The following is a 14,969-nucleotide window of genomic DNA, read 5'->3' on the forward strand; positions in this document are numbered from 1 at the left end:
GCAGAGAGAGACCCAGAGTGAGAGGAGGGCCACGCAGGCCCAGGCGTCTAAGAGATGGCCCCGCAGGGGTGACAGCGCACCAGGAGGGATGGGCAGAGAAAGAAGAGGACGCTAACCTGAGAGCAGGAGATGCAGCTCCTGCAGATCTGACAGAGAAGCTGGTCCAGACGAGAAGGGGGTGGGGTGGCACTGCAAAGAGTGAGGGGTGGGCGCAGGGGGTAACTGTGCTGCGGAGGCCTGGGCGGGAGAGACAGAAAAGGTCTGACACACCTGCCTACGCTCTCTGCAGACACAATCACCACGGGTTAGTAGCGGTGCAGGGTTTCCTGTAAACTCTCCCACCTTCCAATTACCCTCACTACAGTTAAATTTTCTAATCCTCAGGAAAAAAAAAAAAAAACAGGCCTTTTTTAACAAGAACACAGCGAGGATTTTTGCAGCCTGCTCCCTGGGTTGATAATCTGAAAGATCAACCACCGATCAAGCCACTGATCCAGCACCACGTGGCTTGGATGGAATCTGTGTGTGAGTATGTGGTATGGTGTGTGGTATGTGTATGTGATGTGGGACGTGTGCGTGTGGTATGTGGTGTGAGTGGTGGGGAGTATGTCTGGTGTGTGGTGGGTGTGCGTGTGGTGTGTGTGGTGGTGTGTGTGTGTGTGTTTTGGAGCGTATGTGTGTGGTGTGGGGGTGTGTGTGTGGTGTGTGTGTGTGTGGTGTGTGGTGGGTGTGCATGTGGGGTGTGTGTGTGTGTGGTGGGGGATGTGTGTGTGTTTTGGAGTGTATGTGTGTGGCTGTGTGTGTGTGTGTTTTGGAGTGTATGTGTGTGGTTGTGTGTGTGTGTGGTGTGTGTGGGTGTGTGTGTGGTATGAGTGGTGGGAGTGTGTGTGTGTGTGTTTTGGAGTGTATGTGTGTGGCTGTGTGTGTGTGTTTTGGAGTGTGTGTGTGTGGTATGTGGTATGAGTGGTGGGAGTGTGTGTGTGCGTGTTTTGGAGTGTATGTGTGTGGTTGTGTGTGTTGTTTTGGTGTGTGTGTGTGAGTGTGTGGTATGGGTGGTGTGGAGTGTGTGTGTGGTGTGTGGTGGGGTGTGTGTGTGTGGTGTGGTATGAGTGGTGGGCAGTGTGTGTGTGTGTGTGTGTGTGTGTTGGAGTGTATGTGTGTGGTGTGTGGTGGTGGTGTGTGTGTGTGTGTGTGGTGTGAGTGGTGGGCAGTGTGTGTGTGTGTTTTGGAGTGTATGTGTGTGGTGTGTGGTGGTGGTGTGTGTGTTGTATGTGGTATGAGTGGTGGGGAGTGTATGTGTGTGGTGTGTGTGTGTGTGTGTGTGGTGTGTGGTGGGGTGTGTTTGTGTGTGTGTGTGTATCTGTGTGTGGTATGTGGTGTGAGTAGTGGGGGGTTGTCTGTAGGGGGGAGACCCCCACCCTCCAGCCCTGGGGGGAAGACCCTCAGGCCTGGCCCTGTCTCCCTACCCCCAATCCGGGCCCAGTGGGCACACTGAACACACAGATTCCTGACTTGCTCCATCTGGACAAAGGGGAGCAAAAAGCAAGGCGACTCTGAGCACGGAGTAGCCCAGCCATGCAGTTCAACATTAACAAATGACTGAAAGAAGTGAGAGAGTGGCATGGACATACACACACTACCAAATGTAAAATCCATAGCTAGTGGGAAGCAACCGCATAGCACAGGGAGATCAGCTCGGTGCTTTGTGACCACCTAGAGGGGTGGGATAGGGAGGGTGGGAGGAAGACGCAAGAGGGAGGGGATATGGGGATATGCGTATATGTATAGCTGATTCACTTTGTTATACAGCAGAAACTAACACACCATGTAAAGCAATTATACTCCAATAAAGATGCTAAAAAAAAAAAAAATGACAAAGAAAACAGGAGACTCTTATTATGGGCTGATGCCTGTGACGGAGCACAAGGAAACCCAGGCCTTGTCAGGGGTGTCCAGATGGGGTCTGGTTGTCCGCCAAGAAGGACGCCAGCTGGGGAAGGAGGACAACGCCGTGTTGTCCCCTAGTACACCTCACAGAGCCCTCTGCCTGTTAAATGACTCCCACACCCCCCACGGGAGCTGCCGGGAAAGGGCCCGAAATGCCCCGTTCATAGCTTGGAGAGAAAGAGAGCGTTATTTCAATTAAGGTCCCAGACTGTCAAAAACATCAAGTTATTAATCTCCTTGTGGCAAATGTGCACCGGGACCTGCTTACACAGCCAATTGAGCATGCTCTAAATTAGTGTTTGCCGGTAATTGATTCAGCTGCCAGCCCCATGCCAGCCGGCTATAAGCCGGTGACGCCACTAACATTAAGTAACATGAGGAGGTAAGATGCATGCCTGGTTGGGCCTGCAGTCAGATGCCATTAGCACCCGATTTACCCAAACATTAACGTCTTATTGGTTTAACACAAGTTACCACACCTCAATTGCAGAAACTGATTTTCATTTTCCCTGGAACCCTGCTCGCAGGCACAGCACAGAGGAGGAGTCTTAATAAATGCCACCAGCTGGCTTCCTTGTTTCTAACGTGCCTTCCAGATTTTATGACAAACCTTTGATGATAAAACAAAAAGATGAGGCTTAGAACTGGGTCTCCTGGCCAGCGGCCCTTGTCTGAGTCTGAGCGCCGTTGTGCCGGTGGTATGCCCGCCTTCCAGAAAATCAGCCCCAATCTCCCCCCCACCCCCATGCCCAGGAGTCCCTGCCCTTCTTGCCCTGTGTCCCTCCGTGGGGCTGGAGCTGGCCATGCTCTCAGCAGAACGTCCAGAAGGTTCTAGGGATGCTCTTCTAAGCCAGGGGTCGGTGGCCTGCCCGAGAGTCGCTGCCCTGGACCTTCCTGGGCATCGGTCCAGCCTGTGTTAAGGAGGCCACACCTCCTGGGGAGCCCCCACCTGCTTTAGACACGATCTCATACTCCCACTTGGTTAAGAGAAGAATGCTGAAGTTCACAGCGGCAGAGAAGACAGGCAAAAGTAGTTCAGGACATTTTCTTCTCTCTCCTGCCCATCCATCTAACCCGCCCACACGTATTTCCTGATACCAACTGCGGGGCAGACACTGCAGATTAACGAGATGGGGCCTCCGAGAGAAAGTTCCCAGGCTCCGAGGACACAGGCCACCAAACAGCATCCCAGGCTACCTGGGCAGGGACGTGCCTGTGGGGACATAGAAAGCGACATCGGCCCCCTCACCACTGCAGACGCCCCCGGGCTTAGGCTGGCACTGGCAGTGGGTGGTGCCCTCCTCAAATCAGCCAGGGACACCCCAATGTCCTGGGAGAACCATCTTCCCACTGTCTCCAGGGGGTGACACCATCTGCCTCCCAGGGTCACCCCTCCTACCTGCCCTTCGGGAACAGACTCTGTCTCTTGTCCTCATTATCTCTGCCTCAGCTTTTAAAACCCCTCCCCACACTCCACCCCAGGAACCCCCTGCTCTCAGGCCTCAGGGACCCAGAGATCAGATGGCCCCCCTGCCGGGCTGAGGGTGCGAGGGCAGCCACTGCTTCCCCCCTGTACCCCCTACGGCCAGCCGCAGGGTGGGCACGACGCATAGTAGGTGCACAACAGGGCACACACCTGGCACGTTGAGCTGGATTAATGCCACTCAGCACCCTCAGGGCGGCTGCTTCGGGCCCTGAGCCTCAGGATCATTTCTCCGAGGGCCGCCCCTGGTCCACAGAGGAGGTAGCAGTGGGACCAACCTGGGACGCAGTGTGGAGCGGGAGGCTGAGCCCTTTGTAGACAAATGTAAGATCTCCTCGGAGCTCAGCTCAACAAGAGGGTCTCCTTCAAACAACAGCCAACCGCAACGTGTAGACCCTGAATCCCAACTCATACAAACCAGTTCTAAAAAGATAGTTTTAGACAACATGAACTAGACATTTATAACATTAAGGATTACTGTTAACTTACTTAGATGTGATCATGACACAGTGGTTACATGAAAAGGAAAACAATACCGTCATCCACTGAGACACCCGCTGACGTATTTACAGGTAAAATGACACAATGTCTGGGGTTTGATTTTAAATACTCCAGTAAAACAAAACGGAACAGAAAACCCTGATGGGGACTTCGACGTTCATTATACTCTTCTACTTACGGGTGGGGGGTATTTGAAATTTGTCATTAAAAGAAAAGACCTCTATTACCTCGGGTTGGGGAGTAGGGAGCTGGGGGAGGTATTCTGAGTCACCAGCCCCCGACCCAGAACTCACACCCAGGTTGCTCTGGCTCTGGGACACCGAGGACGGCTCAGGCCCCTCCCAGGAGCCACCTTCAGAGCTGGACTCCCCGCAGTTTAGGGCACAACGCAGCAGTCAGCGTGGCCCCACACCGGAGCAAGCGAGTCCTGCTCCAATTTCTGGGTTGTTTTATTTGAAGCATCAGTTGTGGGTCACTGTGGGCCAATTCAGCTGGGAACAGGCTTCTGGGCCAGTGCCAATCTGAGGGACCCACTGCCCAGCCCACCTCCCTGGCAGCCCCGCAGAACTCGTCCTGTCCCAGGTCGGGGGTGGGGGCGGGGCTGGGGCAAGGACCCTGGGAATCCCAGAGCACGGAGGCAAGAGCTAGACGGCTCCGCCCCTTCCCCGTCCTCCTTGGGCTGGCCTGACAGAGCCGGGTCCTTGATGACTCACTTGTTCCATGCCCCTCCTGGGAAGGCACAGCAGCGGGGCCTCCGAGGCCATGTTAACCTCTTACCTCCCAGGGTAAGGGGAGAGAAATATAGAGGCTCGCTGTTCAGGACTCCTTTAAGGGTTATTAGACTTTGAAAAAAGCTGCCTACCCCCAAGCCACATGATGGTGATTGTAAATGCCCACGGTGCCCACTGCCGACTCTGTCTGTACCTCGCCCTCACTCTGCACTGCTAAGGTGTGGAGGCAGAGCGGGCCCTGAGGGTACCTGGGGCGGACATGGGCCCTGCGAGGTGGGGAAGGGGCAGCAGCACCAAGCTCTTACAAGGCCAGGCAGGAGAGGGCAGCCCAGGGTGGAGGGTCCAAGGTAAGACGCTTTTTCGTACTCACAACACTTCTGATAGCAAATATGTAGGTTTTCCACACTAAGCAATTTTCCATTTCTCTGTGGACACCTTCTGACACTAACTGCCAGAGTTAGTGCAGACCCCACAGGTTAAGGGCTCAGTCCCACGAAACTGCCCCCTCTTCAGGCACCAATCACAAGTCCAGGCCTCCTTTACCTCTGACCCATCGGCCTTAAATCAGGGGTTCCCACAAAACCTAGCCTTGGGTTTCATAATTTGCTAGAATGGCTCCCAGAACTCAGGAGAGCGCTTTACTTACTATTATCACTTCATTAGGAAGAATACAACTCAGGAAGAGCCAAGTGGAAAAGAGGCACAGGGCAAGGCGTGGGGGAGGGGCGTGGAGCTTCCAAACCCTCTCCAGGGATGCCAGCCTCCCAGCACCTCCTCTAGGTGTTCACCAACCTAGACGCTCTCCAAACCCTTTGGTTTAGGGCTTATGGAAGTGCCATTACCTCCTTAGATACAGGATTGATTAAATCACTGGTCAGAACTCAATCTCAATATCTAGTCCCTCTCTTCTCCCAGGAGGTCGGGGCCTCCGACAGTCCCTCATTAGCATAAACTCAGGTGCGGTGGAAAGGGGCTTATTATAAAGAACAACAGATACTCCTCTCTATCAGGGCATTTCAAAGGCTTTACAAGCTCCGTGCCAGGAACTGGGGGCAGAGACCAAATACGCATTTCCTATTATGTCACAGGGGGAGAAAACGGCAGCTTCAGTGTCTTATCCCCACAGGGGCTCCCACGCGGTGCAGTCACTGGTGAGAGACTCGGGAATGGGGGCTTCCTGCCCCAGGAGGTGGGTGGGAGGGGAGCCACCGGGGCAGTTTGGGTCTGACCCCAGGGCTCCTTCACGCTGTGGGCCGCAGCACGCTGACTGACCCCTGGGTCCTGGCACGGGGCTGAGGAGCTGGCCAGGCCACACCCAGCACAGCAGGGCAGCCCTGGGAAGGCCCCGGGTGGCAACAGGCTCCCTGCAGCCTAACTGGAGCTGCAGGATGATGGAGCTCTCCAGAACGCTTTATGAGCCACTTAACCAACCCGCAACCCAGTCGTCCAAGCACAGCAGACATAATGGGAGTGTTTACACATAAAAATGGCAAGCTGTTTTACTAGCGGCTTTCAGAGTCACAATAGCAGTTATTTGGTAGTTTCCTGCAAATTGCAGCAACAAAGTCCAAGAGTGGAATGATGGGGCACTAAACCACCCTGAAAAGTAATCAAAGACCATTACCATCAAACACTCTGCCAAGAGCCAGGGAGGTGGCCACAGTCGGAAGAAAAATCCTCTTTGCCCACGACGCCGAAGCCCTACTCCTAATTCCCACTCAATCTGTGCGCCAGGCTGCCGCGCCTCATCTGTTACTTGCTCAGCGAACGTAAATTACTGTTTTTTACATTTTAATCTTTACCCAGAGAAACACAGCAGCTTACCTTTCCATCTCATATTCTTTCATTCCCACTTTTACAGCCTTCATTACCTGGAGGATGGATATTAAGCAAAGACATTTGTATTAAGGAGATAAGTAACACCGCCTTATAAATAATGTATAGCATTTTTTCAAAAGAATCTCTTCTTTAAAAAATAAAAATAAAAAAAGAATTATACGTGCACACAGTGGTGCAGAAATGTGACAAATTAGAACTTTTTTAAAGCTCCGAAGTCATACAGTTTATTTAAACCACTCCGGAGCACTTCTGTTCAGAAGTCGATAAACACCTTGGGAGGCAAGTGAAGATTTAGCCAAGACATGTTTGGTGAATACTTAATGCTCAGAAGCCTATGACAACTATCCTAAGAGGTTTCCCTGCTTATAAAACACAGAGAAAATGAACTCGGAGAAGAGATTGTGTTGCCCCCCATGACACCCATCTGTATCTGTCTCCTGACACAACTCTGCAAATGTCAGTAAGCAGGTACTGGGCTATCCCAATGGCCCGGACCCATTTCCAAAAATAAACTTCCTTATTTGCTCCTGCTCCTCAGGTAAAGTGGGAAGGTTTGGGAAAGAACCAGGTGAGGGTGTTTTCAAAAAATGGATGCTAGTAATAAACGTGCTTGAATCTTGGTTAAGGACCACAGATTCTTTAAAAGGAACTGGGACCGCCAGAATGTGAGGAGGGAAAGTTCTACTGTCCTGGAAGTCGGGACTTCTTGCTGGGAAGTTCCCTGAGGGTGGGTACCTTAAGGTGAGGACAGTCCCTCCCTGCCCTGTCCCCACTGGGGAACAGTAAACAGCCAGCACCGTATCTCGGGTCCGCAGTGACACTTCCTGCCTGCTGGGGACCAGCGCCCCCCCAAGACCGTCCACCTCGACACCGCCGTCTTGCCCCACACAGAGCAATGCTGCTTCCCCAGCCCACCCAGAATGGCAGGTCCAATGAGCCAGCGTCCAGCTTACCTCCCGGTGGGCCTCGCTGGAAATTTTATTGGTGTAGCGCAAAACCTCCAGCTCCATGTCTGTCTTGAAGACCCGGCTGCAGAAAGGAGAAAAACGAAGCAGCAAGTCAGCGACTTCCAGCAGGAGCTGGCAGACCCCTCCAGGGAAACCTCCACACCCTGCACAGCCTGGGAAGGAGCCCAGGGCTGCAGATGGGCTGCCTGGGCATAGGATGGGGGCAGGATGGGCCACCAAGCCCCAGGAGTGATGAGCTACACTAAGCACAGCCCATCCCAACCCAACGCCAGCCTCAGGGGTGCAGGCTGTTTGCAGTTACAAGATCGGGAAGCCGCTGTGGGTGGCAGAAGCCCAGATTCTGTAGCCAGACACACGGTGCCTCATTGAGACTCAGTTTCCTCATCCATTAAATGGGGATACAATCTACATGGCAAGGCTGCTGGACCTGAATCTTGAGTGTGCTGACTCCCAGAACTCTGCCCAGATGGTTGAAGAGTTCTCCCATTTCCCCCCGCCACACCCACCCGTCCAGGCAGCCTTGGAAAACCATGTGACTCAGGCCCCCTGCGTGAGATAGGGTCAAGCTGGGAATGGGGACGGGGCAGTGCAACCAACAGACCCTGCCGTCCTTTCAAGGCTCAGCTGTGCCTCCTGCCAGCTGGACTCCAGGGGGGTACTGGGGTCCTCACAATAAGCTCATGTTCATTTGCCCAAAATTGGTTAGGTTTCTGGTCCTTGCAATCAATCTCAACCCCAAGTAAGCCTCCCGTAGAGAAGCTAAATAAATATTCTTTTTCTACTTCTACCCATTTCAAATAAGCACCTCCAGCTCACGGCATTTAAGTGGCAGTGGGCCCAGCCCTTAAGCGCATGGAATCCTCAGTGCATCCCTCATGGCTGACCCTGCTCCCTTTATGAAGGTGACCTGCCTTCACCAAAGCTCCCACAGAGCCACCTCTCCCTCTCATGGAGGGAACATGCTCAAGCCCCCTCAAGATCAGCAAAGCGGAGAGTCATGATGGCAGATTAGCGCCTGCCCCTCCGTCCACAGCGCAACCCTCGTCCAACCACTGCCCACCGCCAAGGCGGCTGAGGATGGCAGGGAAGGCGCTCCCACCTCCACCAGAGGCAGCTACCGACCTGTGCTGTCTCCACGACGCCCATGTAGGACAGCCAGCCATTTGTCCCTGGGAGGGGAGGAAGGCATCGTACAGCACAGGGACACCTTCCTAAGACTGTAAAACCTTCCAGGGGATGTAGGAAAGACAAACCCCCAACCCACTGAGACTTCCTCCAGATGAACCTGCCTCCTTTGCTCAGGGGCAGACCCTGAAGCCTAAGCTTGCTCTCCGGCTCCACCTCGGGGCGCTGGGAGCAGCTTTTCCCCGGGGGAACAGAACGCTGGTTCCCGTGCCCCGGAGGGTGTGGTCCAAATCCACTCACAGATAACCTAGCGGCCCCTGATGCTTCGTTCCTGCCCTACTCGGCCCCAGCCCGAGGATCTGTGAGCTGGGAGCGGGTCTCTCTATTCTCCGATGCGGTGCCGACCAGAGTGACAACACAGGTGGGAACCAGGCCCAGGCTACAACCGCCTCTGACCCCCTGCCTCTCTCTTCAGCCTAGAGCCCTGGTCCAGCCCTCTAGCCACCACTCCGGCCAACACTTTAGACCCCCTAGGACTTGTGCCCTTCGATCCACACAGGCTCGGCCGAACGCCCGCAAGGGATGAACCAAAGCCCAGGCCTGTGTGTGCAGGACACGAGGGCTGAGGGGGAAAGCACTCAGCTGGGCGGACGGCACAGCCAGCTGCCACCTGCCTCCACACACCCCAGCTCTGCCGGGAGTCACAGGGGGAGCGTCCAGGCTCCTCTCAACTTCCTCCACCTCGGGGCCCTCCCAGGGCTCCTTGTCACATGAATGAACTCATCCCCTACTTCCTGGAGAACACAGAAGCCAGCAGGTGGACGTACTCTCACCTCTTCTCCAAACTCCCAAGCCCTCCCCACCCCCATCCTCCCCTCTCTCGCCGCCTACAAGGGAAGGGGTGCCCTCTTGTCAGTGACGCTCAGCCCCCCAACACGCACACATGGGCTCAGATCCCAGCCCCCAACCGCCTCTGTGCACCTGCCGCTCTTACTGGAAGCTCCATGACCACTCACCTCGTCCTCCAGCCAAGCTTTCCCCCCACCACCCAGCCACGCTTCCAGAAAGGAAACCCTGACAGTCCTTGCCTCCGGAGAGGAGGGAGAGCAGCTTTTACAAACCTCCTCCCCATCTTCTCACTAACCCTCTCCCCTCCCCTCTTCTCCCTTCAGCCCCTGCCACTCTGCCAGCACCGCCTCACCAACACGTGGGATAACAACCCCCAGGGTGCCAAACCCAGAGGCATTCCGTGACCTCCCAAGAGCAAGAGGCACCGTGACGCCTGCCTCTGCTGGCACGTGCTCGGCTGCCTCCCCTCCTCCATCTCTGACGGGCCCTCCCCTCCCTGCCCCCCGGCCTTGCCACTGCACCTGCTCCCAAACCCCCCGCTCTGGCATAGGCCTCTCAGCTGCATTCCACCTGCAGGACCCCCCCAGGCACCTCCAGCTCAGCAGGACAGAGACTCCCACCCTTCTGCAGGCTCCCATCTCCAGCCACAGCTCCCCACCTCCCACTGCTTAATGCAGACACCTGGGCACCTCCCTCTCATCCGTCCATCACTCCCACATCCAACCGACGACCAAGGGCGGCAGTTCCACCTCCACAACCTCTCACGCCTCCCCTTTCGCTCCGTCCAGACCCCACTCTCTCCAGCCTGGACAACCTCTTCTGGCTCTTCTGGCCTCCAGGCCTGTCTGCTCCCCGACCACAGCTGTGGATCTTCGGGCAATGCAAATCTGACCAGGCTCTCCCTGGCTTAAAACCTTTAGTAGCCTCTAGATGTCGTCCAGATGAAGTTAAAACTCTATCCAGCGACCAGGAGGCTCTCTAGGCCACACCCTGCTTGTCTCCACTACTTACCCCCCAACCCCCGACAGGGACTCCTCTGCCTGGAACCGGCTCCTGCACATTCATCCTCTAGCTCCTTTCTCAGAAAGCAGGGAGGGGCTCCCTCCAGCCCCCTCCCAGGCTAGATCCCTCCCTCTATTCCCTGGGCAGTCTATGTGAATCCTCAGTAAGCTATCACGCTTGTAATTTCCTTTTCATTTACGTCTCTCCCTAAAAGCCCATAGCCCTGGAGGGCAGGGTCCCAGGGCTAGAACAGTGCCTGGCCCAGAGCAGACACACAGTAACTACGGGTTAGCAATAGTACCTGGGCATTGCACCAAAGCTGGAAAACACCTTTCTTCCAACCAGGAGAGAGAATGGTTCATGTCAAAAAGAAAAGGAGGCCTCCTCCACCCCGCCCTCCCTGGGCCGTTCACCAGGTCGTGGTGGGATGTCGCACAGCCGGGCAGGCCCCGGGCAGCACAGGGCGTGGGGGACAGCCTCCCCGGGCCTCAGCAGTCCGAACTCCCACCACCACTGCCTCACCCCCCGCCACAGAGGCAGGAAGAGGCAGCCCCAGCCTCAGAGGCCCACTTCACAGGCTCTCCGCTCGCCTCCTCCCTGCCCCGTAGGCACCCTCAGGCTTGAAAAGAGCCGGGAAAAAGACTCCATCAGCCCAAGGAGAGAGGATTCTTGGAGCCCAGACCATGCCCCCTGCCTATGAGAGATGATAAGCATGTTGCGTCATCGAGGCCCAGAGTCCTGCTTTCTTTTCTCATTTCACTTTGGGGAAGATGACAAACCAGGCCTCTAGCTGGTTGCCTCAGGACTTATTTTTTCAGTCATGTTAAAAAAAAGCAAACTGAACCAGGGCAAAGGCAGTTCTCCAGTGAAGCCGGCCTGGCTGAGCACTGGCCTGGCCCAGTTGAATCCAAGCTTTAAGGGCCCTGAAAGTAAAGGCTGCTGTGTGCCGGCTCACCCAACTGTCCACAGGGCACTCTGGGGCTGAAGTCTCGCCCTGGCGTCAGGCATCCCCGCCTGGCCCCGTTATCGCCACAACACAAGCACCAGAAACCGTTTTTAAGATCACGGCAGAAAACGGTAAGACTTTCCAGCATTCTGCACAGTTTCTCCTCATCTGCAGGAAGACTTCACTGCCCTGAATTTGAGGAGGCTATTTCCTTTACTCCCGAGCACAAAAAGGCAAGGTAGGGGGATTCTGCTGGGGTTCAGCCTCTGTAGGCCCAGCCGCCTTGGAGTGAGGGATGCTGAGTTTCACACTCAGCCCCCGCCTTGTCCAGCCCAAGGACATGTGGGGTGGTGGTTAGAAGTATCATCTGCAAGGCTTCTATCCCCAGGGGAGGACGAAGGTCACCTCCTTCAGGAAGCATCAGAGGACCAAGGCTCAGGACAGGACAGCACTGATGCCACTTAAGACATCTGGGCAGGACTTCCCTGGTGGTGCAGTGGTTAAGAATCTGCCTGCCAATGCAGGGGACACGGGTCCGAGCCCTGGTCTGGGAAGCAGCTAAGCCTGTGCGCCACAGCTACTGAGCCTGCGCTCTAGAGCCTGTGAGCCACAGCTACTGAGCCCACGTGCCACAATTACTGAAGCCTGCACACCTAGAGCCCGTGCTCCGCAACAAGAGAAGCAACCACAATGAGAAGCCCCTGCACCGCGACGAAGAGTAGCCCCCGCTCGCCACAACTAGAGAAAGCCCGTGCACAGCAACAAAGATCCAAAACAGCCAAAAATAATAATTAATTAGTTAATTAATTAAAAAAAAAAGACATCTGGGCAGAAGGCAACTCAGGCTCTTCCGGCAGCAAGAGGAGGTGCCTGACGTGTGCAGGAGATGAAGGCACTCAGGCAGGGTCCCCAGCTCGTGGCCAGGCCTGTGAGTATCACCACATCAAGGGGGTTGCTTGAGGGGAAAGGCAGCACCACAGGCAGGGTGGCAGGGGTGAAGGCACAGAGTCCCCTGCTACTGGCCCGAAATGACAAAAACTGGACCAAGCTGAGATTCATTCGTGCAATCTTTTTTTTCCTTAAATATTCACAGGTCACAAAACTGCCTCTGGGCATTATATGCAGGATTAAGACATCAATTAAGTGAGGTCTGAATGCTCCACTGATTCAAATAGTACCAAGACAGGATGAAGTATTTCCAAAATCGGTCTCTAAGCATCAAAGTGCCACAGCGTTGCACAAAACCTACTTGAAGGGACAGGAATTCCATCTCTCCCGCAGATGAATGTGCAGGGGCTTCTGAGGGAGAGGAGTGCGGGAATTCCATACCGCATGACCCCCACGGCCATTCCTTCCCTACCCTGTGACCCAGGGATTCAAAGGGTAAAATCCCAGAACAACAGGAGGGACAGAAAGGAAAGAGCTGGTTGGAATTACATATCCTCAGGAAGCTCAATCCATCAGTCCTCTCAGAGAAACCAGAGCCAGGAAGAAAACGGTGGTTCAGCCCGTGGTGAGCTGAGTGTGCCTGAGACCTGACCGGGGCCAGGCAGTCGAGAGCCACGTGCAGGGAGAGCTGGGACCAGGGCCTGACTGCTCCCACCCCCTGTGTCCAGCCTCCCAGTGCACGGTAAGTCAGGTTCTCCCCGCTACTCTCAGGTCCCCACTTTCCACTAGGCTTTCTCGTTGACTTAGGGTTAAATGCCTATTCACCGGGAGACAAAGGCAGCAAGCCTACTGGAATACTTTTCACAGACACACCAAGAATCTAAGTCATCATCTACGTACCTTTTCTAATTTGGGACACATTACCCAGGATGCAGGATCCTGGTGCGTGTCTGCCCCAAACCATCCACCCCTCACCGTCTCCCGTGCACGGAAAGGCAGGGGAATAGAAATAGACAGCTTAACCCGCTGCCTGATGAATACACACAGGCCACCTCCGTTCCGTGTAATTAACAGCTCTAACACTGGCATGACACCGACTCAAGTTAACACAGCCTCACTCAAAACCCGAGAAGGCGCATGGCAATGGCTGACATGCTTGCTTTTCTGTGACGCTTCCAGAGGTGCTTAACTGAAATCCACGGCGCCGAGCTATTAAACAGCACAGAAGTATCTCCTTTTATTTCCTACCCCACCTTCAGATCAATTTAATCATCTGCTGAACAGGAAAGCAGAACCACAGCCTAAATTATGGAAGTGAGAGACGCCTGCTCTTATTAAGTTTCAACTTTTGACCTCCACGTTCAAACTGCAATACCTAGCACAAGGAAAGAAATGATCAGCTATGATCTCATGTTTGTGGGGAAGAAGAGTATGATTATAGAGGAATTTACAGGAAATCAAAAAGGTACTGCTTGAGAGAATGGAAAACAATAAAGCAGTCACAGAAAGGAAATGAGTGACACCCAAACATAAATGAGAAGTGAAGCTTCCCCTGTGCTGGGAGAGGCTGCCTGTTGCCTCCTAATCAGACAGGCTGCGGGAAGGATCCCAAATCCCCAGCTCAGCCGCTACCTGGGAGCTGGGGTACATGTGGGTGGCAGGGCGCCGTGCTGGGGGAAGCATAGCTGCACGTCCCCAGGCCCTCCACCCCACCACACCCTGGCCTCCACAAGATCTTTTCTGTGGGCTCTGAGCAGGTCGGATGGCCAAGAATGAACCGAGAGAGAGGCTGACACTCAGGCAGCACCCCCAGCCCCTCAGGGTACTCCTCAGAGCCACATGGGGCAGCATCAGAGCCTGGAACCATTGGCCTGGGCTCAGCTCCTGGCTTTTTCTTGGGCAAATCACTTTCCTGTGCCTCAGTTTGCTCACCTGTAGCATGGGGATAATCAGAGTCCTACCTTATAACATAAATAAAATACCTCTTTAAATAAGGTGACGTGTGTCAAGTGCTTAGCATAGCACCTTGCACGAAGGAAGTCTCAAAAGGTGACAGCATGATTACTAGGATGTGTTGTCACTTGACTTTTGCTCTCACTCAATCCTTGAGCCATCCATCAAGGGAGACCACGTCCACTCTGCAGGTATGGAAACTGAGGCTTGGTGTTATACACTGAACACTGTGTTCCCCCCAAATTCATAGGTTGAAACCTATCCCCAGCGTGATAGTATTTGGAGGTAGGATCTTTGGGGGATACTTAGGTTATGAGGGTGGAACCCTCATGAATGGGATTGGTACCCTTATAAAAGAGACCCTAGAGAACTCCCTCACCCCTTCTGCCATTTGAGGACACAGAAAGAAGACAGCCGTCTATGAACCAGAAAGTGGGTCCTCACCTTGGCCTTGGACCTTCCAGCCTCCAGAACTGTGAGAAATGAATTTCTGTTGCTCATAAGCCACCCAGTCTATGGTAATTGTTAGGCAGCATGAATCTTCACGTCCATGCTGTGAGTTAGGCATTACTACATCCCCATTTTATAGATGAAGAAGCTGAGGCTCAGAGAAGTTAAATGACTTCCTGAGGTGGGTGGGCTGGGGTGAGAATTTGGATATGCCCAACTGGATAGTTTTTCCATTACCCCAGGTAACTTCTCTCCACGGGCCGAGAGGGGGGCGTTGGAAAAAGCAT

General features: G+C 54.3%; 1 protein-coding gene across 1 annotated transcript in view; it reads right to left on the reverse strand.

Moving 5' to 3' along the window:
* PEPD (peptidase D) overlaps window positions 1-14,969 on the reverse strand; it is a 114,337-nt gene that overhangs the window by 61,980 nt on the left and 37,388 nt on the right. The window contains exons 8-9 of the mRNA XM_057534730.1: window positions 7,455-7,530; window positions 6,487-6,533 (exon numbers count right to left, since the gene is read on the reverse strand). Of these exons, the coding sequence (XP_057390713.1) occupies window positions 6,487-6,533; window positions 7,455-7,530 (123 nt within the window). The remainder of the gene's footprint in view (window positions 1-6,486; window positions 6,534-7,454; window positions 7,531-14,969) is intronic.

Source organism: Balaenoptera acutorostrata, chromosome 19, assembly GCF_949987535.1.
Source record: "Balaenoptera acutorostrata chromosome 19, mBalAcu1.1, whole genome shotgun sequence".
NCBI classification, from domain to species: Eukaryota; Metazoa; Chordata; class Mammalia; order Artiodactyla; family Balaenopteridae; genus Balaenoptera; species Balaenoptera acutorostrata.